Raw genomic sequence first — 27006 nt, 5'->3', positions numbered from 1 at the left:
GAATGTGGGGGTGCAAACGAATATTCCAAGTCTTAATGAGTATGGTGATGAAACCATGTGGCTGGCTGCTCCATTTTTTGCAACCCCAAAAGAGACTCTTCAAATTTCAATTCTCACACGCAAAGAAAGGAGAAGAATTCACAAGACCCGACTTCAGAGGATCCCTCGTTGTTGTTTGTCCACTTCCTCTGTGTACCCATATCCACTTTGAAATCTGAATCTCCAAGGGAAGGGAATTTATTTGAAGCTCAAGAAATCATTTAGATAGAGGAAAAATGGATAAGATGACGGATACAACCATGGCAACCTCTGCAACAACGACAACGGGGTCTTTCGGGTCATCTTCAATTTTCACTAATTATCCCCTTATGTCTGCTCTCATTGGCTTTGCTCTCGCCCAATCCACCAAGCTCTTCACTTCATGGTATTCTCCCTTTATTTTGTGATTTAGATTCAATAATAGATTTTTTCTGGAAAGATGTTTCATATTATTTTGTCTTTAATCTTGGACATTAAATGCTTTAGGACCTTATCTGGCATTCAGATGAGGATCTTGACATTAACAGCTGCTGCAACGCTATCTGCTTTCAGTTTGGACATTGTATATATACAACAACAACATAATCACACAAATGGGGTATGGGGATGATAGAGAGTACATAGACCTTACCAAATGAAGCTGTCAAAATGATTCCATCAGTCTTCCAGATAGGCAAGTTAAAAAGTCTGCTCCAACATCAAATATCTACAATAAAATATCAATGCAGTGAATATGGTTGGGTCATCCCTGCACGCATTCACAAAACCAATGACCCTACTTTATGGAGGGAGCGAGGTTTTAACCGAATGACCCTCGGCTCAAGTGCAGCAAATTAAAGCAGTTATATGAAAAAGAAAATATGACACTAAAGAAAACATGTCAACTAATAAGGACCTCGTATATATATTTGACAAAAATTAAGAATGTATATAAATAATAGATTGCACCTACTTCGGCAACATTGTCTCAAAATAGATACCCCCATCGTAGGAATAGGCAGTCGCACTAAAGAAGATTGTTAGGGACTTGACAGTGGTGATAAGATGGGGCACCAAATGCTCAAGGACGCAAAGGGGAGTATAATGAAATGAAGATTGATGCCATTCATCAAGAGCTTGGTTAAGTGTCTAAGAACATAACTTTTTTCTGGTTGGATCTGTATCTGCTCTATAATTATCTATTTTCTGTCTTTTCCGCCTCTGTCACGTTATTTTCTGGGTTCATTTGATGAAATATGATTTTCCTAGACAGAAGAGTTAGTTTTGTTTAAAAGCAATATACAAACTCAAATACTCTAATTCTCTGTCCGTGTGTATCTGGTACAATAGATGGATTCTGCTTATAGAAAGTTAACTGTCACTTGGGTATATTTCCTTATTATTGGCATTTCAAAGGTATATCCACATTTCTGCTTACTATTTTCTGCTTATATTACAAATGGATTATATGATTTAGTCAGAGATGAGGCATTTGGAGTGTGGTCGTGAAAAAGGATTACTTATAGGTACAAGGAAAGACGATGGGATCTTAAGCAACTTGTTGGATCTGGTGGAATGCCATCATCCCATTCAGCAACCGTAACTGCTCTAGCTGTGGCTGTTGGTTTGCAGGAGGGCTTTGGGGGAGCGCTCTTTGCTTGTGCATTAGTTTTAGCGTGTGTGGTACCATCTCTTTGTCTCTGTCTCTCTCTCTCTCTCTCTTTCAGTTTTATCTATCACATTGAATTTCGATCACCTCGAGGGATAAACTTATTGCACTGTAGAAAGATGTAGAAAGATACAGTTCTCAACTTGCACCCACGGGTGTCGCCTAATGGTCAATGAAGTGGGTTGAGCACTATAAGGTCTCAAGTTCAATTCCCTCCCATCTGTTCTAGCCTTAGTGGACAAGGTACTTGGTACTTGTTGCCGGTGGAGGGGCAGGTATCTAATGGAATTAGTCTTGGTGCGCGTAAGCTGACTCGGCGACCATAGTTGTCAAAAATTAACAGATATAGACTATACATGCTTCATCACTAGAATCTGAATGTTAAACTTTTGTACCCATATGATTTTGTCCATGCTTCTTCTAAGAAAACTCAAGTTTATGTAGTAGTTACTTATTTGTTACTTAGGTCAGAAAACTCAAGTTTTACGTACTAGTGCCTTTAAGAGTTCTCACTCATTTGTTGGTTTGGTTATTTGTGCACAACATATAGCCTTAGGTTGCTAGTGACATGTACAGTGGATACAATAGAGGGATCTTTCTTGAAACTAGTTATATAGGATTAAGGTGCGGTCTGGTTAAAATTTTGAACCTGTATATGGGATTACGAAACCAAGAAATAACCCCTCACGTGCGAAAATATAGAAGATCCCCTTTAAGATCAAACAATTCCATCGAATTGAGTATGATTGTATGTGTGATAGCATCTACTATACCAGGAATATCAATGAACCCGATTATTGCAATTGCTCGGGATAGCCTTTTTTAGCTTCTAGGGTCTATTTCTTAGTTCAAGATCCCTCTTACTAACTGGAATCAAAGAATTAGTAGATCTGTTCCTCCCAAAATAGGAATGGGCTAGGGTTATGAACTTATAATCTGATGATCGAGTCGATTCCATGATTATAAGTTCATTCCATACCGGACCAGGCCGGTTATTTCCTGTGTTAGTCACAATAATTTTATATAACCTTACTACTATCAAACACTTTTTAAAGATTAACTGTTGAATCCTACTCTTTCTTATGCAATAAAGAAAGGTTGAAATGGCACTAGAAGGCCTAGGTTATAAATAGATTTGAATCTCTCGTGCTCTTTCTACAAGGAAACAAGGGAAGAAAGGGGAACAGGTTTAGCTCAAGCTTCAATAAGGGTAGCTACTCTCACTAGAAGTACCAAGAATGAAGCCTAAGCCCCGCAGCAAGGTGTGAAGAACTAAGGTGTGCGTCCTAGAAAATGTTTGGCAATCAAACATTAAAAAAGAAATGATTAATTTATGTGGCCCAAGAGCTCTAGTATGAAAAGGGAGGCACCAAAATAAATCTAATGGTCAAAACAATAGATTAATTGTTTGGAAAATGTTTATGGATAAAAATATTGATCATAAGGAGTAGGACATTAGAAATTAGTATAAAGAAACTAATATCTAGATCTAATTTAAAATTTTAAAATTGCATCTTTGCATGAACCCAAAAACACTGATAACTGTTTGACATGCTTGCATGCTTTTTACTTTATTATCTCTTAACCGCAATAGTTATAATTCCAGCTCTCATATTTAGGTCTCGTTTGGACATGTGATATGACATCATAATGTGAAATCAGATTGATATGAAGTTGAAGTTTTGTTTGGACATGCAATTTGGATTTCTTAAGTTGGATTTTTTCTCATAAACATCAAAATCTCAAAAGTTGTGAAAACTATTAAAATTACCCCAATTTCTATACAATCTTACCAAATGAGCAAACCATAGTTCATAAATTGGATATCGGAATATCCTAACGTGCCACATTGATAAATCGCAAATCTCCATGTTCCTTTATAAATAAATGTTTGTGATTAAAATTTTCAAATACACATGATTTTATAAAGATCCACTAACCAACAACAATAGTAACTAATTATTTTTTAATATAATTATTTCACATAGTACGAACTATCTTTTCATGCCGAGTATGAGTCTTTTTTTTAAAATATTTAAAATGATTGGTCTTTTTCTTCTTACGAAATATAGTCTTATGAATCAATTTTACATTTAAAAAAATTTGAAGTCGTGATTTGGAAACCCAAAATCATTTTTTTTTTTGTAGAATGTGGGATTTGAAATCATAGTTTCAAATCATGATCCCAAATCAGATGTTCAAACACTGATTTGAAATCATAACTTCATATTGCATGTCCAAACACAAGCTTATAATTTGTTTTTTCATTAAACAAATTGCTACATACATACATTAGCAAAAGACATGCATTAATTGCATTTTGCACGTAAAGTTGTGAAAGATATTGATAGTTTTACACACTTATAGCTTTTAACATATATTAACAGTAAGCTTGTGGGCTTACTAAAGGGGACAGAGTTAGGAATGAGATTATCCGGGATAAGGTGGGAGTGGCTTCGGTTGAGGAAAAGATGCGGGAAGGAAGGCTGAGATGGTTTGGGCATGTGATGAGGAGGGGCGAAGATGCCCCGGTTCAGAGGTGTGAGAGGCTAGTGTTGGATGGCTTCAAGAGGAGAAGGGGTAGGCCGAAGAAATACTGGAGGGAGGTAATTAGACATGACATGGAGCAGCTTCAGCTTACTGGGGAAATGACCCTAGATAGGAAGGCGTGGAGGTCAAGGATTAGGGTAGAAGGCTAGTGTTAGTGTGTGGGTTGTAGCTAGCAATTAGGAGAATTCTTATGTAGCCGGATTTAGTAATCATAGGTCAGTGTACATAGGTGTCTTTGGGATGTGAGTGTATGTCCCTACTAGGTGGGTGTCCTATTTTCTATTGCTTAGTTCCTATTTTTCTTATTCCGTGTTGCTCTTATTTCCCGTATTTCATATTCATGTGATTTTATTCTATTATTTTCTATTCTTTATTTCGGTTATGTCATCCATCCCCTTGTTTATTATCCTTATCTTGAGCCGGGGGTCTATCGGAAACAACCTCTCTACTTCTTCGGAGGTAGTGGTATGGATTGCGTACATCTTACCCTTCCCAGACCCTACGCTGTGGGAATACACTGGTTTTGTTGTTGTTGTACATCTCTGTCAAAATCATCAACTTTTACTGATAGGTGCATCTATTAAAAAATTGTGCAAAGAGCGGCGGTGTAGGGTGGGGGCGGGGAGGAAGTGAAGGGAGAGAGGCGGAGAGTTAAAATGAAATAGATAAAACGGTTGGAAGAAACATTAACAAATACAAGAACTCAGGATCATTTATTTTTGATGTTTTACAACGTGGAGAATCGTTACAATCCCCAGAATTTGGTGATACAAGTATGAGTCTCTAAGGTAATAGAATAATACATCTGACTCAGCGTATGGTACCCAATTATTGGTATCAAACTCAAGAAGAAGAATAGTGAAGAGAATAAGAGAAGAAGAAGGGATTTAGAGAAAAGAAGGTTTACAATTATCATTCAAATAATAAGGATTACAATGGATATGAGGCCTCCTTGCCTCTTATACTACCCTAGTCATGCTTGTTACATTGCTCGAAATTCGAATTACAAATTAAGGAAATGCACTATTGAAATATGCATAGGGGAAACTTGACTACCTACCTAACTAACTTTCCCTCCAGAATTGCCTCCTTTCCTTTCTAGACATTTGCACTGCTAGCCGCTATTAGTTGTATCAATACCCAGTGCGAAAAAACACCCATGTGCTCAGGGGTGTAAGATGGAAATCCGACTCTAAGGGAAGCAATAGTCTTTTAGCTAGGTGTAACTGTCATAACCCAAACCTAGGGAGCGTGACCGGCATTTGGTGTCTCACTTGACCGAATGTAGCACATAACCGTATCATTTGAACCTATAGAACTCTTGGGTCGATGAGGCCACGACATATAATGAGTTGAAAATCGGGATAAGGTGAACATGACTGGCAAGGCTACAACATAATAGTAGAAAGACCGGATGGTCAAAATAATCTATACGAGTGAGAATCCCAAAAACCTATATACACACATAATGTTGCTGCCACAATTTGATGACATCAAGGCGGCAAGGCCATACTGTACATACTAAACATATAACCCTAGTCTACAAGCCTTTAAGAATGTAACGTCTAACATATGGTCGGGATAGGGCCTAGGTCTCTGACTCAATAGCTTTGGAAGAAGTAGAGCTAATCAAATGATTTGCTGAACTCGGAAACCTTCTATTGGGGATCTCTGTGTGGACCTGAAATATGAATGCAACGCCTCCGGCAATAGGGACATCAGTAAAAAGAAATATCCTGGTATGTAAGGCATGAATAAAATATGAAATACAACAATAGTAAATAAGTGCGAGAATCAACCATGAAACCTGAATGCCACGTCGAGCGTACAATGTGGGAATCGAAGAGCCTTGATAAGTCTCATATACATAGGGAGTATAGCCACGCCATATAAGGCCATACCTAACCGATTATAGCTAGGTGGTGTATAACTCATGTACATCTGCCGCATAGGGTCATACCGAACCATTATAGCTTGGTGGTTCTCATAACTCATGTATATCTGCCACATAGGGCCATACTTAACCGGTTATTGCTAGGTGGTACTCATCTCGTATATATAGGCCATATAGGGCCTTCCCAACCGATTATAGCTCGGTGGCAAGTATATTTTATATATAGTATCATATGCATATGTACCATAACAGGTGATGCTTTACGTGATCAGGAGGACATAAATCGGTAGCTCCCGAGTGACCTTATGGATAGTTCTTTGAATATTGCATCAATGGAATGAATCAGGACGTCATTCATTTATAGGAGGATCACAATTAATGGAACAGTACAAGTAAGTATGCAATTCTAAATGATTATAAGCATAGGATAGGAATAACACAGTGATCTCATGACATTATAGAGTAACACAATAATCTCTTCTTTATTTCAGACATTTCTTATGGCTAAGCTTTAAGAGTATACATTATAGAGAACTTCAACTTAAAAAAGACATTTGTCAAGTGGTGAACATACTATACTTTCGGATATTATTAATTGATAATCTGCATTTAGATGTTTCAAAGTAATCACACACAACTTCAATTAATTCAAAGATAACGATGAGCTCTCAAGGAGCGACAATCTCCCGAGGCTAGAATTCAATGGTGTACTCCACGACGCCCTCCGAATCTCGATGTATGTGCTCTCCACTATTAATCCAACCTTTTCCCGTCTCGATTCACGGCTTTTGAACACCGTCCCATGAGTTATAATTGAGAAATTAACATACATACTCATGAATTTGAGAAGGATCAAAGACAAGGTCCTTACCTCAAGTCTAACCCAAGCCTTGGAACCTGTCTCACTGCTCCTATCGGCCCACTCCAACAATCTGCAACATTCGGAATCTAGACGATGCAAAGATTGCAAATTTATCAATCAATTGGTAGGATTTAGTATGGAGATGTTTATCTTGGTAGCTAATGTGAAGAGTGGATAGGTTTTCTATTTGGGGGTGGGGGTTAAATTGTGAAAATAATGATAGAATAAATGAAAATAGTCTAAGGGTGAATTATTTAGCCAAGGCTTGATTTTCCCCTGCCTCGCGGCACGAGACTTAGAGCGAGTAGGAGCCTCGCGTTGGCCCATGCTCAGCGAGCTCCTGAGGTTGCTGGGCAGCAATTCGAGTTTGCTGACGTTGCGCACATGAACTTCCTTTCCCGCCATCGCATAGATGGACAACGTAAAATATTAGAATAGACTCGTAGACCTTCATCGTGCTTAGTCAGACACTGCGAACGCACGAAGTGCTTCAGTAGCTTAGTCTGGAGGTAAGATAGATTACTAGATGAGGCAGTGGGCAATACCTTTGGTACCTGTTTTGATCGCCCTTCTTGGTAAAATGGACTTAGGTGAGGGCCAGAAGGGACTATCTAAATAAGTTAGAGGGGGATGGAAGATTTCAGTGGAATAAAATGGCAGGCTTTGAGTTGGGAAACATGAAAGGTGGGATGGAGTCTGACCTTGGGAAGGGGGGGTTGAGTTTATAGGCTACAACACCAATCTTTTATAGGATAAGGACCAAAGTATTTTCCTGAGCTCATGGAAAGGTGAAGTAGAAAAGGAAATATGTCTGTATGGTTGGAGTTTGATACACACCGAATCTCCAATGCAAATTATTTGTCAAACCCGTGAGAGTTGGCCAAAGATTGCAGCCTTTGCTAAGTTTTGATTAAATGGAACCTGGGCAGTTATAATTTGAGTTCTCTAGTAAGAAGAAGATCCTCAATAACATCAGGATCATAAATACCAGGAAGAGAGGGTAAGTGAATAAGAGGGACATAGCCATAGACAAGTTCAAAAGTAGAGGTTTTGGTGGCAGTGTGAAAGGTAAAATTTTACCGCCACTTAGCTAATAGAAGGAAGTTAGACCAGTCATGAAGGGTGTCAGTGCAAATCCTCTAAGGTATGTTTTAAGACGGTCTTTAAGGATAATAAGCAGTGGAGGCCTGTGTTTGAACACCCTGTAAAGATATGGGAATTCTTGCCAAAAGGCACTAGTAAAAATGGGGTCTTTATCACTAGTTATGGTAGTTGGTTGGCCATGGAGTTTAAACAAATGATCTAGTAACAAAAGTGCCAAAGTTTGTGTAGAATAAGGGTAGGATAAGCCAAAAAGTGGTCATATTTGGTGAACCTGTCAATAATCACCCATATCATTGATTTGCAATTAGATTTTGGTAACCTCTTAATAAAATCCATGTTGATTTCAGTCCTAGGGAAACTTGGTATAGGGAGAGGCTAGAGCAGGCTTAGGGAATCAGCTGCATCTTATTTGTTCCTCCTGGGCAGGTGTCATAATTGTGGATATAAGCAACAATGTCTTCTCTGATTTCCTTCCAGCAGAAATATGTGAGCAACTTCCTAGTGTTGGCATCAATATCAGAGTGCTCCCAGTAGGATTATTATGCCATAAAGAGATAAGTTTGCATCTCAACTTAGTATTATTTCCAACCACCAATTTGCCTGCCTTGGTCATTCAACCAAATATACTGTTAGAATATGAGTAGGAATAGGAATAGCATATAAAATCCTACTTGAAAAAGGATTGTAATGTAGTGTCCTATTAGGAAAAGGATTGGAATGTATTGTCTATAAATAAGGCTTCAATGTAATAATGTAGTTACAACAATTCAATAATATTTTTCACATGTTATCAGAGCTTCCACGATCTTGGTAAAGAACCAAAGAGTTTCCGCTGCCGGCGGGCGGCTATAATCCATATATGCCGCCCATCTGGCCAATGATTATATTAGCAAAAGTTGGGTTACTGGTTCATTGTGTATCTTTCTAGTGACTATTTTCTCATTTATTTGCGTAGCATCATACATCTGTCCGGTGACTACTTTTTCATATCTATTTTTCTTAGCACCGTACTTCTTTTCAGTGACTTATTTTTTCATATCTGATTTGCATAGCACCGTGCATTTTTCCGGACTACTGTCTCATATTTGAGTTACATAGAATCATGCATCTTTCTGGTGACTCAGATTTAATTTACATAGTTCCGTACATTTTTCCGATGACTCCTCATATCTTTTTCAGTAGGGTCGTGCCGTCATTCCGACCCTACTCTATAATTTCTGTTTCTCAATAGGGTCGTGCCGTCATTCCAACCCTATACATATTTCTCTTTTTCAGTAGGGTCGTGTCATCATTCCGACCCTACCCATATACCTTTTTTTCCTCAAATTGTAGTTACTTTTCAGCAATCAAATCTAATAATCCGGCGTGTGAGCATGTTTCGGCTAAGTTTCCGGTGACTTTCATGTTCAAGATCTACTCGTCTCTTGATTTCGAGATGACCCGTATATTTTATACCAGTTTTCGGCAATTATCTAGCAACACATCGACTTTACGACAATATTTACTACTTTCCGAATCACTTTTTCAGTTTGTTCCGTTTCAATTGAGGTCTCCTAGACGTTCAAAGCAGTCCTTATCAGTTTTCTTGCAGATATCTTCACCAAGTCCCTCACCGATTCTCATATTAGTTACATCCATGACAAGCTTAGCTTGGTACATATGTCTTCTATGCACCAGCTTGAGGGGGAGTGTTAGAATATGAGTAGGAATAGGAATAGGAATAGGAATAGCATATAAAATCCTACTTGGAAAAGGATTGTAATGTAGTGTCGTATTAGGAAAAGGATTGGAATGTATTGTCTGTAAATAGGGCCTCAATGTAATAATGTAGTTACAACAGTTCAATAATATTTTTCTCTATTATTTCTCACATATACAACTTATGAGGCTCCACAGAATTGAAGTCCAAGTGGCATCACTCTCCTTCTGAAGTTTAGACTGCACAAAAGAGACCATGAGGGAAAATAATTCAGCTTCTGGCAACCTTGAAAAGACATATGCAACTATGCTTTCCTTCCTTTCTTATAGTGTATCTCAAAGTCAAAAGGTAAGAGCTTTGCAAACCATCTGATTTGGGAATTGGTGTGGAGCTTCTGGTATAAGAAAAATTCTAGTGCTTTCTGGTCCTATGAAGTGTTGTCCCAGTAAGTAATGAGCCATTTGGTGACTGCAAACATCAGGGCTAATAATCTCTATCATAGATAAAACATAGTTTCTAGGGGCCAAACCTTTGCTGATGTAAGTTATTGTGTCCCTTTTGCATGAGACGAACACAAATGCCAATTCACTTGCATCTACCTCTATTTAAAACATGAAAGAGTAACCTGAAAGAGCCAAAGCAGGTGTTGATGTGAGAGCATGTTTGAGATAATGAAAGGCTGTATCGACATCAGAAATTGCCCTTCTTTAATAGCTCAGTCGAGAATGATACAAACCGAGCTTCATCAATGTCTTGGAAGCTCAAGAACATACTGAAGTGGATTCCTGATGTCTCAAACATGCTCTCGCATCAACACCTGCTTTGGCTCTTCCAGATTACTCTTTCATGTTTGTAACAGAAGTAGATGCAAGTGGAATTGACATTTGTGTTCTTCTCGTGCAAAAGGGACACACAATAACTTACATCAACAAGGGTTTGGCCCCTAGCAACTATGCTTTATCTATCTATGAAAGAGAGTTATTAGCCTTGATGTTTGCAGTCACCAAATGGCCCATTACTTACTGGGACAACACTTCATAGGCAGGGCAGACCAGAAAGCACTGGAATTTTTCTTGGACCAGAAGCTCCATACCAATTCCCAAATCAGATAGTTTGCAAAGCTCTTACCTTTGAACTTTGAGATACACTATAAGAAAGGAAGGAAAACATAGCTGCATATGTCTTTTCCAGGATGCCAGGAGTTGAATTATTTTCCCTCATGGTCTCTTTTGTGTAGTCTGAACTTCATAAGGAGATTGAGCCCATTTGGACTTTAATCTGTGGAGCCTCATAAGTTGTATATTTGGTTGAATGACCAACCAAGAAAGACAAATTGGTGGTTGGAAACAATACTAAGTTGTGATGCAAACTTATCTCTTTATCGCATAATACCCCTACTTGGGGCACTCTGGTATTGATGCCACCACTAGGAAGTTACTCACTTGTTTCTACTGGAAGGAAATCAAAGAAGACATTGCTGCTTATATTCACAATTGTGACACATGCCCAGGAGAAACAAATAAGATGCAGCTGATTCCCCTAGCCTCTCCCTATTCTTAGTTTCTCTGAAATCAACATGGATTTTATTGAGGGGTTACCAAAATCCAATTGCAAATCAATGATATGGGTGATTATTGACAGGTTCACCAAATATGACCATTTTTTGGCTTTATCCCACCCTTATTCTGCACAGACTTTGACACCTTTGTTACTGGATCATTTGTTTAAACTCCATGTCCAACCAACTACCATAACTAGTGATAGAGACCCCATTTTTATTAGTGCCTTTTGGCAAGAATTCCCATCTTTACAGGGTATTCAAATTCAGGCCTCCACAAACATACCTTAGATGATTTGCATTGACACCCCTCAGGCACTAATAGCTCAGTCGAGAATGATGCAAACCGAGCTTCATCAATATCTTGGAAGCTCAAGAACATACTAAAGTGGAAGTAGAAAGCTCCATGTGGAAGACTACTAGGAGAAGGGAGAAAGAGGATATAAACACAAAGTAGTTATTTTTGAAATGCAAGCCTCTTGCCTAGGAAAACCTTTATTTCATTAAGGGTATTTTTGTTATAATTAGCTTAGGCTATAAATGGTGGAGAATAGCTCCTTTAGACTCGGTCCACAATATGGAATACACCAAAATTGAAACCCTAACACTAAGAACAAAAATTAAAGATAAAAGGATAGAAAGGTAGATACAAAAATTGGAATCAAAGGCAACCAATACTGGATTAAGGTAAAGACTTCCAATGAATATCTAAATTACCACCTAAGCCTATGAAAGCAAGACACAAGTAAGGAAATCAAACGCAACCAATGATTATATTAATATGTAGGACCTCAATTGATTAATCCAAATAAGCACCTATACTGTAGAGACAATCCTCAAAAGGAATGATTTCCTCATGCAAGCAATCTCATCGACATTCAATAGCAATCAAGGCTATAACCCTAACTCTCACAAGAGTTTTACTCATCAAATCAATATTTAAAATAGTTTAAGCCTAGAAGAGCTATTCTCCACTATTTATAGCCTAAGCTAATTATTTTAACAATACCCTTAATGAAATATGGGCCATCCTAAGCAAGAGACTTGCATTTCAAGAATAACTACTTTGTGTTTATAGCCTCTTTCTCCCTTCTCCTAGTAGTCTTCCACGTGGAGCCTTGTCCTTCTACTTTCATACGTTCTTGAGCTCAACTCTTTATTCCAAGATATTAATGAAGCTCGGTTTGCATCAGAATGTTTACTGATTGTTTTGTAACCCTTGATGAATGAACTTCCTTTGGTAACCAGCAAAGCCAAAGAAGCCTCCCAACTATTTGAGAGTGGATGGAATGGGCCACTCCTGCACAACTTGAAATTTTCTAGGATCTGTGGCCACTTCCTCTGTGGAAATAAAATGACCCAGGTACTCCATCTGTGGAACTCCAAAAACACACTTGGATAGCTTGGAAAAAAAGGTGATTTTGAACCATAATGTAAAGGATTAGTTGCAAATGTTATTGGTGCTTCTGCATGTTACAACTATAAACAAGAATGTCATCAAAAAAAGACTTAAGACCAATTTCAGGAGGAATTCTTGGAATAAGTGGTTCATGAGGCTTGGGAATGTAGGTGGGGCATTGGTGAGGCCAAAAGGCATCACGAAGTATTTACAATGGCCAAGGTGTGTTTTAAACAGTTTTTGGAATGTCATCTAGTGCCATCCTTATATGATGGTACCCGACCCTCAAGTCAATTTTGGATAACACCCCTTCTCTGCCTAGTTCATCCAACAAGTCATCAATAATTGGAATTGGAAGCTTATCCTTAATGATGACCTGGTTAAGTTCCCTATAATCCACACACAGTCTCCAAGTGTCATCCTTTTTCCCACAAGGACTATAGGGGAGGCATATGGCTATGCTGGATCACTTCTTGATGTAGCATATCTTTGAGAAGACTTTCAATCACGTATTTCTTCATGGCTGAATGTCTTAGGGGAATATTAACAAGTTTGGCATTGGGTTGTAAGGGAATTTTGTGATCAGAGGTGTTTCCGGTAGGGGGTAATGTGATGGTCTCAGAAAAAAGGTGTTGGCATTTAGTTAGGATAGGGATGAGTATTTGTGGGTTTCCAAGGTTAGGACTTAGTTGTAAGGCATATAGATGAGTGGTAGGGGGTTTGAAGGAGTAGATGTGAAGCATGAATTTGAGCCAGTTAAAGAGATTTAGCTCCTGTCAATTTACAATCAGTAAGGTCTCCCTTCAGACCAGGAGGTCATGGGTTCAAGCCTTGGAAACAGCCTCTAGCAGAAATGCAAGGTAAGGCTGCTACGATACACCCTTGTGGTGGGTTCCTTCCCCGAACACCGTGCATAGCGGTAGCTTTAGTGCACCGGGCTGTCCTTTTAAGGTCTCCCTTCAGACCTCTGTTGTAGTTTATGACAGGTAAATGAGATAGATTGGTAATATCCATAGTAACAGGACTAAGAATGATCATCCACGTAGCACCCAAAAATAGATCATACTTCTCTATTGGGAAAAGAATCATGTTTGATTCATAGGAAGTTCCTTGCAACATCCATTGGATTCCCTTACCACCCCAGAAGCAATGGCTTTTGTGTGATTACCAAAGCGAACAGTCTGGTTAAGTAAAGGAGTGATGGGACACCCTAACTTCTGTGTTATGTCAAAGTCAATGAAGTTATGTGTGCTACCACTATCAATTAGAATATGTAAGGGTTATTGAGCAGTATACTCTGTAACCCTAATGGTTTGAACACCTCTTATCCCAATCAAGTCGTAAAATGAGATCACTGGTGTACTCCCTTTAATGGGGGTTACTTCCTTAAGTGGAAGAGTCTCTTCTTCTGAGGCATCAGTACTGACTTCCAATACTTTTCGCTCCAATATAAACAGCTGTTATGGGAAGTTATACTTGTGGCAAAGGGTGCAATTCTCCTTACAAAAGTAGCGTAGGCCTTCAGCATCTCTGCTGAAGGATTGGTTCTTCTAGATTTGGTGGATAGAAAAGAAGTAGGGCCAAGTAATATAGATTTGGGTTGTGAGGAATTAGGATTATAAAGAGGTTTTAAGTCATTTTGGATCAATCTGAGTGGATCCTGGAGAAAATTGTCTTGAAGATATGCTCAGCAGCTAAAGCTGCTTCTCTCAGTCTAGCAAGTCTATAGGCCTGGGGTAGGATATATCAGGTTTTAGTCCTCCCAGAAAGCAGCTAACAGATTGGGATGGGGCGAAGGACACTTGTCAGAACAACTTATCCAAGGTTGTCTGGAAATCCTCGACAGTTGCTGCTTCTTTCAATTGCTTCAGCTCAATCATAGGATCAGCAAACAGCTCTCCAAATCTCTTGGAGAGGGCTATCAAGTACTCATTCCAACTAGGAGAGGTATAGGTCCTCTATTTTGCATACATATAAGTCTGATGCCAAGCAATGGCATCACCATCAAAATGAAAGGCCACTATCTTAGTCCTCTGTGTATAGGCACCTCACCTCATCATAGAAGATGAATTGCTCAATTTTATATAGCTAGGTGATCAGTTCATTTCCATCAAATCTAGGGAAATCCAATCCAAACATTCTAAGTATAAGTAGCTATGTAAGGATTAGGACCCTTAGTACCTTGTGTTCTCGATCCTGATTGCTGAGGTACATCATTCCTGTGTCAATGTTGGGTGATGTTTGCGTCTGATTTTTCTAGTTAAGGCCATATGTTGTACCCCTGAGTTCAACCATCATTGTCCGATAATTGGCATCAACTTTGCTTGGAATCGTCACTTTCGGTGCCGCAAACATGTCGACACAACATGGCTGTGGCTGTGGGTGTGGGCGCACCCGATCTTGTCAATCGATTGTGAGTACTTCGACCATAATCGATGAAGAAATTCCAGACAAATTCAATGATTTCGGCAATCAAAGCAAAAACTAAGGTGAAATTGAAGAAAATGGAATACCTTGTGCATATAAATTTTCTCTGTCTCTTGATCAATATTTTCTCCTAAACTTTTCCACATATTATCTCATAATTTCGGTTTTATAACTCTATTTTTTGATATTTGAATTACTTTTAGCCGAATCCTGCACCTGTGTCCATACCTGGATTCTTTTCCCCGAATCTTTAAATTTAGATCGTGAAGAATCTGACCTCTATATCTGCACCCGTATTGGACACAGGCACCCGAATCCGAGCAGCTTAGACTGGTATCACGCTGCTCGGGTGACTCCCGGCTTTTCAGGAGCTCTGCCTGTTAAACAACTAAATCCTCCAATAACTCGGTGAGCTCAGAAGCTTGATTTGACCCACCAACACTCACAACCTTGATTTTCATCATGGAGATCTATTCCTAAGTCGATGCTTGATACCAATTGATACCCAATTATTGGTATCAAACTCTAAAAGAAGATTAGTGAAGAGAACTAGAGAAGAAGTGATTTAGAGAAGAGAACAGAAGGTTTCAATTTCCATTCAAATCATAAGGTTTACAATGGATGTAATGCCTCTTATATAACATTACCGGTCCAAAAAATAAAAAAATAATGTTTCTTATACTACCCTAGTCATGTGTTACATTGCTGGAAATCAGAACTACAAATAAAGGAATGCAATATTGAAATAAGCAAGGGAAAACTCGACTATTGTGCCATTTCCTTTCTAGCCATTTTGCACTACTAGCCACTATTTGTTGTATCAACATAGCAAATATTGTCTGGAATAAAAGAATAATATGGAGAGTAGGACAGGGTTCTGTTAGACCCCCAGTCTAAGACATGATGGCTGACAATCCATGTCAAGGTGCACATTGGCCTTGACATGTGCTAAGGCAAGCAATGTGATGCTGTGGTGACAGGATAGAGTTAAGGCAAGCAATGTGATGTTGTGGTGACATGTGCTAAGGCAAGCCATGAGAGTTGCTGCCAAAGAGGGACATTGATCACAGGATAGAGTTGCTGCCAGGTTCTCTTGCCCCTTGCCCCTGCACAAGCTCTTTATAGAATGGCTCCTAAAGAGTTGGTTGAACTTTGGAAACAATTGAATGAACTGTTGGATGCGGGTTTGATTTTACCTTCCAAGACTCCTTAAGGTGCTCCTGTTTTGTTCCAAAAGAAATAGGATGGTTCATTGAGGATGTGTGTGGACTACAGGGCATTGAATAAAGTGACTGTGAAGAACAAGTATCCTGTCCCGCTGGTGCAAGATCTCATGGATAGGCTAAGCAAGGCATGCTGTTTTACTAAGCTTGTTCTGCGATCAGGTTATTGGCAGGTTCGGATAGCAGAAGGAGATGAACCAAAAACCACGTGTGTGACTATGGTTCATATGAGTTTCTTGTTATGCCGTTTGGGTTGACAAATGCCCCGACAACTTTCTGTAACTTGATGAATGATGTGTTATTTGATTACCTAGACAATTCTGTGGTGGTATATCTAGATGGCAGTCATTTATAGTTGCTCTTTTGATGAACACTTGGAACATTTAAAGTTAGTATTGTCCCGTTTGAGGGAGTACAAACTTTATGTAAAGATAGAAAAGTGCGAGTTTGCTAAGAAGTGAAGTTCCTTGGGCATTTGGTTAGTCAAAACCAAGTGAGGATGGATCCAAAGAAGGTGCAAGCAATTGTTGAATGACAAACGCCATGGGGTCAAAGAATTGAGATCATTCTTGGGTTTGGCTAACTACTATCACAAGTTCATTGCAGGTTACTCTAAGAAAGCGACGGCTTTGACAGATTTACTAAAGAAAGATGTCAAGTGGGTATGGTCTGAAAAGTTTGATGCAGCATTTCAGACGTTGAAGGAAGCTATTGCTTCAGAACCCATATTGAAGCTGCCAGATTTTGAGTTACCTTTTGAAGTACATACTGACGCGTCAAACAAAGCTGTTGGGGGCGTGTTGGTGCAAGAAGGTCATCTTGTGGCCTTTGAAAGTCGAAAATTGAGTGATGCTGAGCAACGATACTCGACCCATGAAAATGAGATGGTAGCAGTAGTGCATTGCTTGCAGACTTGGAAGGTGTACTTGTTGGACACTCGGTTTACTGTGCGGATTGACAATGTTGCAAACACATTCTTTGAGACGCATAAGAAGCTGAGTCCAAAGAAGGCACGTTGGCAAGAGTTCGTGGCTGAGTATGACTTCATGTGGGAACATAAATCAGGAAAGCACAACCAGGTTGCTGATGCACTAAGTCGGAAAGAGGTATTTGCTGCAGTTTACTCTATTTCTAGACTTGAAATTGATTTTCTGGACAAAATTAAGTTCTGTGCTGCAATGACCCACTCTATGTTAAGTGCAAGATGGGACCATTCGAAGGTATTGGATCGAGGACGATCTCCTTTACTTTAGGGGGGAGGGGGGAATCGTGATACCTCAAGGTAGTGGACTTCGTAAAGACATAATGAAAGAGGTGCATGACACTCCTTGGGCTAGTCATCCGGGTGGTAAACGGATGTTAGCCTTGCTGTCCCGTGTATATTTCTGTCCGAAGATGGCAGATGACATTGAAGCATACGTGAAGACATGTCAAGTGTGTCAAAGAGACAAGACTGAACGTATGAAGGAGGTGGGTTTGTTGCAGCCTCTGCCTATTCTTGAAAGGCCATGGTTATCTATCTCTATGGACTTCATTTCTGGGTTTCTTAAGGTGGATGGCAATGCATCCATAATAGTGGTGGTATGCTATTTTTGTTGCTTCCCCAACTACTTGCTCGTCGGAAGTTACTGCTGGATTATTCGATAAAAACGTGGTGTAGCACTTCGGTTTGCTAAGTGATATCGCTAGTGATAGAGATGCGCGATTCACTGGTCAGTTTTGGCACACATTGTTCAGCATGACGGGGCAGCAAATCATCCTCAAACTGATGGCCAAATTGAGAGGATCAATCACTTGCTAGAAGAATACTTGAGGCATTATGTGACGGCAAGCCAACGGAATTGGGCAGACTTATTGGATACAATGCAGTTTTGCTACAATCTACACAGGTCGTCGGCAACAGAAAAGAGCCCGTTTGAACTTGTCTTAGGCATGCAGCCTATGGCACTATTGGAGGTGGTGACGCTGAAGAGTCATGGCATTTGCCCTGCTGCTTACAGATATGCAAAAGACAAGCATGACATGCTTGTTGAGGCACCAGATAGCTTGAGAAAGGCCCAGAAGCGCATGAAGAAATATGCTGACCAGCATAGGCGTGCGGTGGAGTTCAGTGTGGGAAACAAAGTTCTTTTGAAGCTCACTCCACAATTTTGGAAACAGATTGTGAGCATGAAAAGGCATAGGGGACTGATCCCAAGGTATGATGGCCCGTTCGAAGTCGTTGAGAAGATTGGGGAAGTCGCTTACAAGTTGAACTTGCCAGAATGGTTGAAGATTCACCCTGCTTTTCATGTCAGTTTTCTGAAAAGGTATAATGAAGATGTTGAAGACCCGGGCAGAAACAAGTCCAAGAGGGCTCCTCCTTTAATTTCGAAGCAGTATAAGGCCAAGATGGTGAAGATACTCGATTATCGGATTGTGGGGAACATAAAAAAGAATACCAAGACAGAATTTCTGGTACAATGGGAAGGCAGGAGTGAAGAGGATGCAGTCTGGGAGAAGGCTCAGAACTTGTGGCAGTTCGACAAGCAGATTGAGGACTATCTCAAAACAACGTCGACGAGGGCGTCGAGTTCATCTGCTGGGGGTGCATTGTTAGACCCCCAGTCTAATACATAATGGCTGACAAGCCATGTCAAGGTGGACATTGGCCTTGACATGTGCTAAGGCAAGCAATTTGATGCTGTGGTGGCTATGAGATAGAAGTCAACTGATGATGACCAAGGTGCTGGAGTGCAGCCTTGGGCGCATGAGGCAACGACAAACGCATGACACCTATGTGGGCATGCGTGCAAGCAGTGACATAGGCATGGCACGGCACGACACTGGCATGACATCGACACTGGTATGGCACAGGCGATGGCCATCGCCTGGCACAGACAAAGGCATTAGCATGGTCAAGACAGTGTCACGGCATAGGCAATGGCATGGCCGAGACAGCAGCATGGCGCAGGTGCAGGCGCAGGCAGTGACATGACACAGGCAAGGCATGATGCTGGCAAGGCAAAGGTGTGGCTGAGAGACATGACAAGGCAAAGACGAAATGTTCTAAGTGTTGGAAAGCTGGAAATTGGCTAAGAACATAGCAAAATTGGCTAAAGGGGCAAGGCTGCTCATGTACTTGTCACATGGGGCAGTTGCTAGTTGAATTTTGAATGTTGTAAACATGTGTGATTTTCAGAATGTATTTGAATGCTTAGATCAGGTTGTTGAGTCATGTGATAGGCATGCAGGCCATGTCCAATGACATGCTGCCAGGTGTCATTGTTGTAACTGCTGTAACTGCCCGTGTGTGGTCTATTTATTGTGGTTGCTGGAAATTGTACAAGGCAGGGGAGTGTTGTATTGCCTTTGTACAATTCGTGTGACGTCGTCCTTTTTGATTCTGAGAGAATAAAAGGTTGGGAACTTGTTTCCTGTAATATTGTTGAGTGTTTTTACGTTTCTGCAGCCTTAGTCTATTCTGCTTAGACTGTGTAGTGTGTGTGTGGCTGAAGTTGTGCAGTGTTGTACGACTGCCAAGCAGTGGTGTCGTGAAAAAGAAAATGCCCGTGTTCAGATTCCAAGGTGCTGCAGATAGGATCAAGCAGCTCACCATGACAATCTTCAATCTTCCGGCTCACTCCTCGGCTCTACTGGTGCGCAAACACAAAGTGCAACAAGTGTAGTATGAGTACAACACGTACACAATTAGTATAATCGCAATACAAAAAGGACACTGGAAAGAACATATAAAGTGTATGAACAGGACATGACTTTAACTACACATGTACTCCGACATACATGCATCTCATAATGTAAAACTAGCATAGATATGATGCCTATAACATTATACTAGCATGAATGGATGCTTAAAGTAGTCAATGACGCTGGAAAGAACATATAAAGCATGTTGACAGCACCCTATACCCGAACAATTATAACCCCGGTGTCCGCATATATATTAATCACCTCATATATATGATATCCCCCGCCCATATATATATAGCAACACAACATCAATTTTGGAAAAAATAACGTTGAGGTTAAAGTCTTAACTTACCCCTGTCCAAAGTAACTTTATCTTTCTCAAACACACTCCAAATCAACCACACCGGCTCGATCTATTAGAAAGAATACTCAACTAGGCTAGACGAATACATTGATGTCAATTTCATAGTCTAGACTAGGTTGAAGTCAAAATCAACTAAAAAATTGAACCCCGAGTTCCATGGTCTAACACCATTACAAATTATGTTCTCAGGTTACCCATAACCCTACGAGTTCAAATCTATGATTAGATTTCTAATCCGATGTCAAATCAATGTTCAAATCTCCAATTTGGTGTTTCTAGGGCTTAGACCCAAAATCCCCAATTTCTACATCCAATTTGATGATTTAGATACCCTAATCTAGCAGAAAAACGTGTAGAATCATTACTCAAAGCTATAAGTTGAGTTCAAGTCAAATCCCCCTTCAACCCATAGGTTAGGTCGCCCAAAATTGTGTTGGAATGTCAAAAATCCCGAAAAACAGCGCTTTAATATTTCAGGTTTCATCACAATTGTGGTGGCTAGCCCCCAATTACAGCATAGCAAAAGAAGCCAGAGGCTGCATAGCAAAAGAAGCCAGAGGCTCGCAATTGTGGTATCACCACTTCTATCCACTTTTGCAATTACGAGCTCACAGTTATGATGGCTACATCTGCAATTGTAATGCACTGAACATTCTGAAAAGAGATTTCTTTTCCAAAACTCACCCGAGTCCCTACTCGAACCATCTAACATGTCACAAATACAGACCTATGGAAACTCTCAAATCAAGGAACATGATGGAAATAATTGAAAAGAGGGGTTGTTAGTTATACCATCATATTTACCACCTTCATTAAATTGATCCTGAAATTAGAATAATTCAAGGCTTGACTGCTTGTAAGTGGACGGGTCCTTCTTGTTCCCGTGTGGTCCTTTTTATTTTTTAAATTTATTTTTTGTTTGTGAGGCCCTTGTTACACTTGGAGTTGTCGAGATGTCATATGAAAACCACCCATCTAATATTTTTCCGAAAGTAGCCTTCACTTATTTTCCTGCGCATCCTAATTTATTGGGAAGGTTGGGATAAATATAATACTTTGATTGTTTTATAGCAAGGGTAACCACTAGAATGTTTATTAACATTAGATCCAATTGGTTCCTGACAGTAAGAAAAGATCCTTCTTATGTATTGTCCGAGGGTAAGTCTAGGAGCTGGTATGTCCTTGCTTTTGGCCAAAGATGCCCCCTTTCGTTATTATCTAATACTATTCCTAATGAAGAAACTGAGCATTTGGTCGTCTGTTGTACTTTCTGGTAACCAAGAAATCTCTAATGTCATAAATTATTGTGGCAGGTCATGTATGATGCCACGGGTGTAAGATTACATGCTGGACGTCAAGCAGAGGTGTGATTCTCGTGGTGATTTTGCTATTTGGATATCTTCTTTGATATGCAAGCATGTCTATCAACTTACATGCCTGCTGCATTTCTTACATTTGTCTACAGGAATTTTCGAGCAGAGATTTTCTATCCTTCCAGTACTTTTAGAATTGCACTTTAATCGGTAGCACAGAAATTTCAGTAAAAATATACCACCAACATTCAGCTATAACTCTCTGTTCTTTCTCTTTTCAGGTCCTGAATCAAATTTTATGTGAACTTCCTTCTGAACATCCTCTTGCAGATAGCAGACCATTACGAGAACTCCTTGGTCACACTCCTCCTCAGGTTTCTTTATTCAACTTTACTTAAAAATACTTGTAAATTGGTTGTAATCCTTAATCCACTGTAAAAGCTTTCTGAAATTTAACTCCCTCCTCCGCCCCATTTTGCCATGTTCACAAATTTCTTTCAATCTTGTTTCTTTGCCGTATGTCTCTCTGTATTCTCTTCATTTTCCTTGTCTATAGGAATTTCAATTTCACCTTCAAAATATAATTAATTTTATTATTTGATCATTTTTTTCCTGAGGGGTGGAGGGGCAGGGAGGCACATGAATGATAATGACGTACGTGTGAGTCCTGGTGAAAAATCTTCTCAGCTGGGGATCCTTCACAGGAAATTGACTATGGATAGTAACCAACTCCCATTATCTTTCCAACAGTAGATCATTATTTACTTTTGACCTTGCTCTTCGTACACTAAAAAAAAGTATGAAATAACCTTAAAAATTGTCTAGTGGAATAATGCTCATGGAAAAGATTCTTAGTCAACAACCTAATGTTACCTATCCCGGATAAGATGCAATGCCAAGAGTGAACTTCACAATGTTGTTATATTAGTGGACACCTATGCTTAAGGTTTCCGACATATCCCATGATAAACTGTAACAACTTCAAAGAGTGAATTCTACACAGCCTTAAGTGTCCGGCTTTCCGCTGCAGGTTGTAGCAGGTGGATTATTGGGATTGACTACTGCAACGGCTGTTCATTTTATCACAGGCTGAGGACATCAAGCATGACATTTAAGAAACTGTCCCTTACTATGTTGGTCCTTGAAATCCTTGACATTTGAGATATAAGGCCTAAAGCTGCAGATACCTCAATTCACGTCTTAATTGCGTTGCATCATATTGACTGCAGTGATGCACATTTTAGTATTTCAGATACCTCATTGCTTCCTAATAGGTTTAGAAGAATTACTAATATTCATTTAGGAGCTTATACGCTTTACACGATGTAAATAAATATTGATAATTGAATTTTTGCTACGAAGAACCGCTACCTGTTAACTTAAGCCGCACACTTTTCTGGAAAGTAGTTAGTGTGTTTTCTGTCTCTGCTTATGTTCCCCTATATTTACCTGAATAACTCAAGTACCTCGTACCCTAGTTCTCTCACATCTCGTCCAATTAATTTGGTAAACATCTTTCTTCCAGTTCCTAAATATTAGATAAGCAGATGTGTACTGTTCATATTTTCTGACCATTCATGGTGCAAATTGGATTATGCCAGTGCCATTTTTGTTTTAAAAGAAAACCGAGCAATCAGGACTACTCTAGAGTCTTCAGAATGAGTAGTTTTGTTATGCATATCTATTTTATTTGTATTTAGAGTCGAAGATAATGCGTTGAATCGAACCCGTATAACCTGGTTTAGATCCTCGACCCTGACTTCTGAGGTAGATCTTAGATAAGTTCATAATGATCTTGAAATTTGTTTCCATTTTCTGATTTTTTAGGGTTTGTTTGGAAAGTCACCTATTAATTGAAATTGGGATAATTACTACGTAGTAAGTAGAGAAAATTGAAGGAAAGGAGTCTTTTAAGTCTCTTTTTAAATTTTGGTGACATTGATCAAGGTAGGGGTGTGCAAAAATTGAACCGACCGATAAACCGAATCGATAAAAATGTTATTGGGTTATTGGGTCGATTTTTTCTTATTGTTTTTTTTATATATATATATATATTTCTACAAACTAACAAACTTATTACTTCAATAATACAAACTCTTAATTTCTCCTAACAACATTTAATCAAGACTTGACGATTCTTGTAAATTAAAACACATCATGTAGGATTTTTTGTTGCAACTAAGATTTAATTTTTTTTCATGTTAGTTACTACTATTTCTATTTTATGAGTATTTTTTTATCGGTTAAATCGAAAATCGAACCGTTAAGGACTAGAAATCGATAAACCAAAAATCGATAAAAAAAATCTTATTGGTTTGGTTATTGGTTTAGTATATTTAAAAATTGAAAATCAATAAACTGAACCTATAATATATAAAATCGAAACGAACCGACCGATCCACACCCTTTAAACCAAGGGCAAGGGTCAAAAGTCCTTTAAAAAATTGATTAAGTGAAGTGGGACTAAATTAACATTTTTAAAATTTGATATATTTTTTAAAAGAACAAATCAACCCACAACTCTAATTTAATGTGTACTAAAAATAAAGAAACCAATCAATCATTTTTCATCAGACATCAGTTTAAAAAAAACTCTTTTCCTCTTCTCAACAACTCAGCTCTCCCTAACAGATTGCCTCAAACAAAGATAACAGATCTAAATTGGTATTTTCGACCACTATTAGTTATTTGAGAATTCACATTTGACTTCTTCATCCTTTCTGCTTCCCTTGTAGCCGTCACTCTCTCTGTTTGCAGGTAAGACTTCCATATTTGTTGGTTTTCTAGAAATTAGGGCTTTTTAGTTAATGAAGAAAAAGAACTTTAGTCGTCTTCTCTTCAAGTATTGATTAACAATTTTGATATTTTTGTATTCTCAAAAAAGAAAAAATCCGAGAAAATCTTAATTTGTGATATTTATTCTCTTAATATGGTGGTTGATTTAAATGTGGTATCTTTTTTGAGTGAAATATGATTTTTTTTTTGTTGTTATTATTCTTGTTCTCGAACATTGCTATAAAAATAGTTAAACTCAAAACTTTGATTTTTTTCAGAGATATTTATTGTGACAATTTTATCTTATTGTTTGTGTTGTTGTATTGAATCACTTCACTTGGTATTTGTTGGTGTATATTAGTGTTGTTGATGTTGTTGTTGGTGTTTTTGGTATTGTTAGTGTTATTGATTTTCTTAGTTTTATTGATATTGTTGTTGTGGTGGTGTTAGTGTATTGGCAAAAACAAAAACATTGGTGTTGTTCAAGTGGTGATATAGCTTGGTGCTGTTGTTGTTGGCGTTCTTGTTGATATATGCTGTTGCCAAACAGATGTGTAATATGTTGCAAAGAATAAGAATCTGTTGGAACATATTAAGCATCTATTGGAAACAACTATATAACTGTTGGTTTACTGGTTTGATTTCTTCTAACAGATGTTGTTTGTTTGTTTCTTTTGTTGGTGTTGTTTGTGTTCTAGGTATGTTCTTGGCATTTTTAGTTTTGTTGGTGGTGTTAGTGGTGTTGTTTGATACAAGCCAAATTGCCTCTAGATCTTTGAATGAGATACGTATGATGCTCGAGATGCTTGATGACTCTTTAGTGCTATTAAAAGAAACCACACGGATGAAAATTTCCATTAAGGAGGGTCAAAGGACTTTGACGAGGTCGAAGGAGTGCAAAACGGAGCTCGAAAGCCCATTAGAAGGGTCATGCGCCCAGAGCGCTTTGGATCCATTTTTTATCCTCTCTAACATTTCAAGAGCAGGTAAAAAACAGCCCCTAGTGGGTCTTTTCTTACATTTGAGTCACTTTTGGGCCCTAATTATGTAATATTTAGCCAAACCATAAATACTTGGTAGCTAGGCTTATTTTAGTTAGTTTTTGTTGATTGATAATGATGAATTCATAAACCTCCATTAGGAGTGTTTTGAGAGCTTGGAAAAGCAAATGTTGATCTTTGATTAGAAACATTGGTTGTAAGGGAGATTCAATCACCTTTGCGGTCAGGTAAGAGTTAGATGCTATTTAGTAATCTTTAAGAGAGGTTTTTAGGTTTGATACACCCTTTGATCGCCCTTTTGTTATCATATTTGTGTCTAACTTTCTGTCTTTTATATTCTATCCCTCTACTTTACTTTTCCACATTTAGATTCGAGTCTTCGTGGCGAGAATCATATCTTTTGATATCAGACCCGAACTTGATTTCGTTCCTACAAAGTCAATGTTGAGTTTGTTATCTTGAAAATCAACAAAAAATATTGTCAAAAATAAAAAATATCAAAAAAAGTCACTATTCACATTTTTGTTGTTAGTTCAAATTTTGAGTTTTTAATTTTGTGATTTTCTTGCGTTTCTAGTGTTAGATTTGTGTTCTCTAACACTACACGAGTCTATAAATTAAATTTGAGATAAATCGGAGTGAAATTGAGCCTTCTACTATCGTTGGAAGCTTGGGTTGATGAAATTTGAAGTGGATTGAAATTCTAAAGATTTTGGTGAAGAATTTGAGCTAAATGATTCTTGGAATGAGTTTAGAAGGTTTCAACTCATTTCGAGCTCCGGAGAAGAAGTTAGGAAAAATTGGTGTTCTTGGAGAAACTTGCTATCTTTAAGTTGAATTTTTCAGCAAATTGCTCGTTTGATGCAAAAATAATGAAGAAAAAGGTGTTAACAGTACAAAAGCATCTACAAAGATTCCAAGGATATTCCAAGAAAAGATGACAAATGGGGACCAATAGAGGGGCGAAAATGCCATTCCAAGAGGGCTGGGCGGCTGATCTGCGCCCCATCTGCCCTTGACCTACGTTGGAGCTACTGCAACAGCCCAAACACATGTCAGACTAGAGGGACATCCAGCTGCGTCCAAGGTGTGTTGGGGATACGCCCCACCTACTGAAGCAGGTCCCTAACGCAGATCAACACTTCTCATAGGCAAATCAAGCTTCCAAACACATTTAAAGCTTTCCGAATCCATTTTGCTCAAGGTTTGATTCCTTAGTTTCATTTTGTTGATTCCTAAACTCATCTGTTGATTCTTAAACTACTCAAAAACTAAGTAATTCATCTACATTGTTGATTGATTAGTTCTTGAGTCTTATTTATTTCACCGTCCAATTTCTTTCAAGCTTTTTTCTTTTACAATGCGTTGTGATTTCTTGATTCAAGTCCTTAAGTAATTTTTATTTTGATTCATTCAAATAAGAATCCACTCCGGCCGCAAGTAGAGATTGACATCTTATT

The 27006-nt window shown here is 38.7% G+C and overlaps 1 protein-coding gene across 2 annotated transcripts; it reads left to right on the top strand.

Moving 5' to 3' along the window:
- LOC107852084 (uncharacterized membrane protein YuiD) lies at positions 1-25874 on the top strand. Of its 2 annotated transcripts, none has more exons than XM_016697133.2 (5): positions 1-424; positions 1545-1701; positions 21771-21821; positions 22052-22144; positions 22801-23173. In XM_016697133.2, exons 1-5 carry the CDS (start codon positions 276-278, stop codon positions 22861-22863), a joined length of 513 nt encoding a protein of 170 aa, XP_016552619.1. In that variant the 5' UTR covers positions 1-275; the 3' UTR covers positions 22864-23173. The 2 variants fall into 2 exon arrangements, with proteins under 2 accessions (XP_016552619.1, XP_016552620.1); XM_016697134.2 differs by lacking the exon at positions 22801-23173 and adding an exon at positions 25244-25874 and having other exon boundaries at positions 17-424.
- Positions 25875-27006: the final 1132 nt, after the last annotated feature.

This window comes from Capsicum annuum, chromosome 5, assembly GCF_002878395.1.
Source record: "Capsicum annuum cultivar UCD-10X-F1 chromosome 5, UCD10Xv1.1, whole genome shotgun sequence".
In the NCBI taxonomy this organism is placed as follows: Eukaryota; Viridiplantae; Streptophyta; class Magnoliopsida; order Solanales; family Solanaceae; genus Capsicum; species Capsicum annuum.
This window is presented reverse-complemented; position numbering and strand designations above follow the sequence as displayed.

Bases quoted from the DNA above. Each gene is read 5' to 3' on its own strand.
- LOC107852084 (XM_016697133.2), top strand. From the start codon at position 276: ATGGATAAGATGACGGATACAACCATGGCAACCTCTGCAACAACGACA. The intron at 425-1,544 runs GTATTCTCCCTT...GATTACTTATAG, and splicing joins ACCAAGCTCTTCACTTCATG to GTACAAGGAAAGACGATGGG. The intron at 21,822-22,051 runs GTGTGATTCTCG...TTCTCTTTTCAG, and splicing joins ATGCTGGACGTCAAGCAGAG to GTCCTGAATCAAATTTTATG.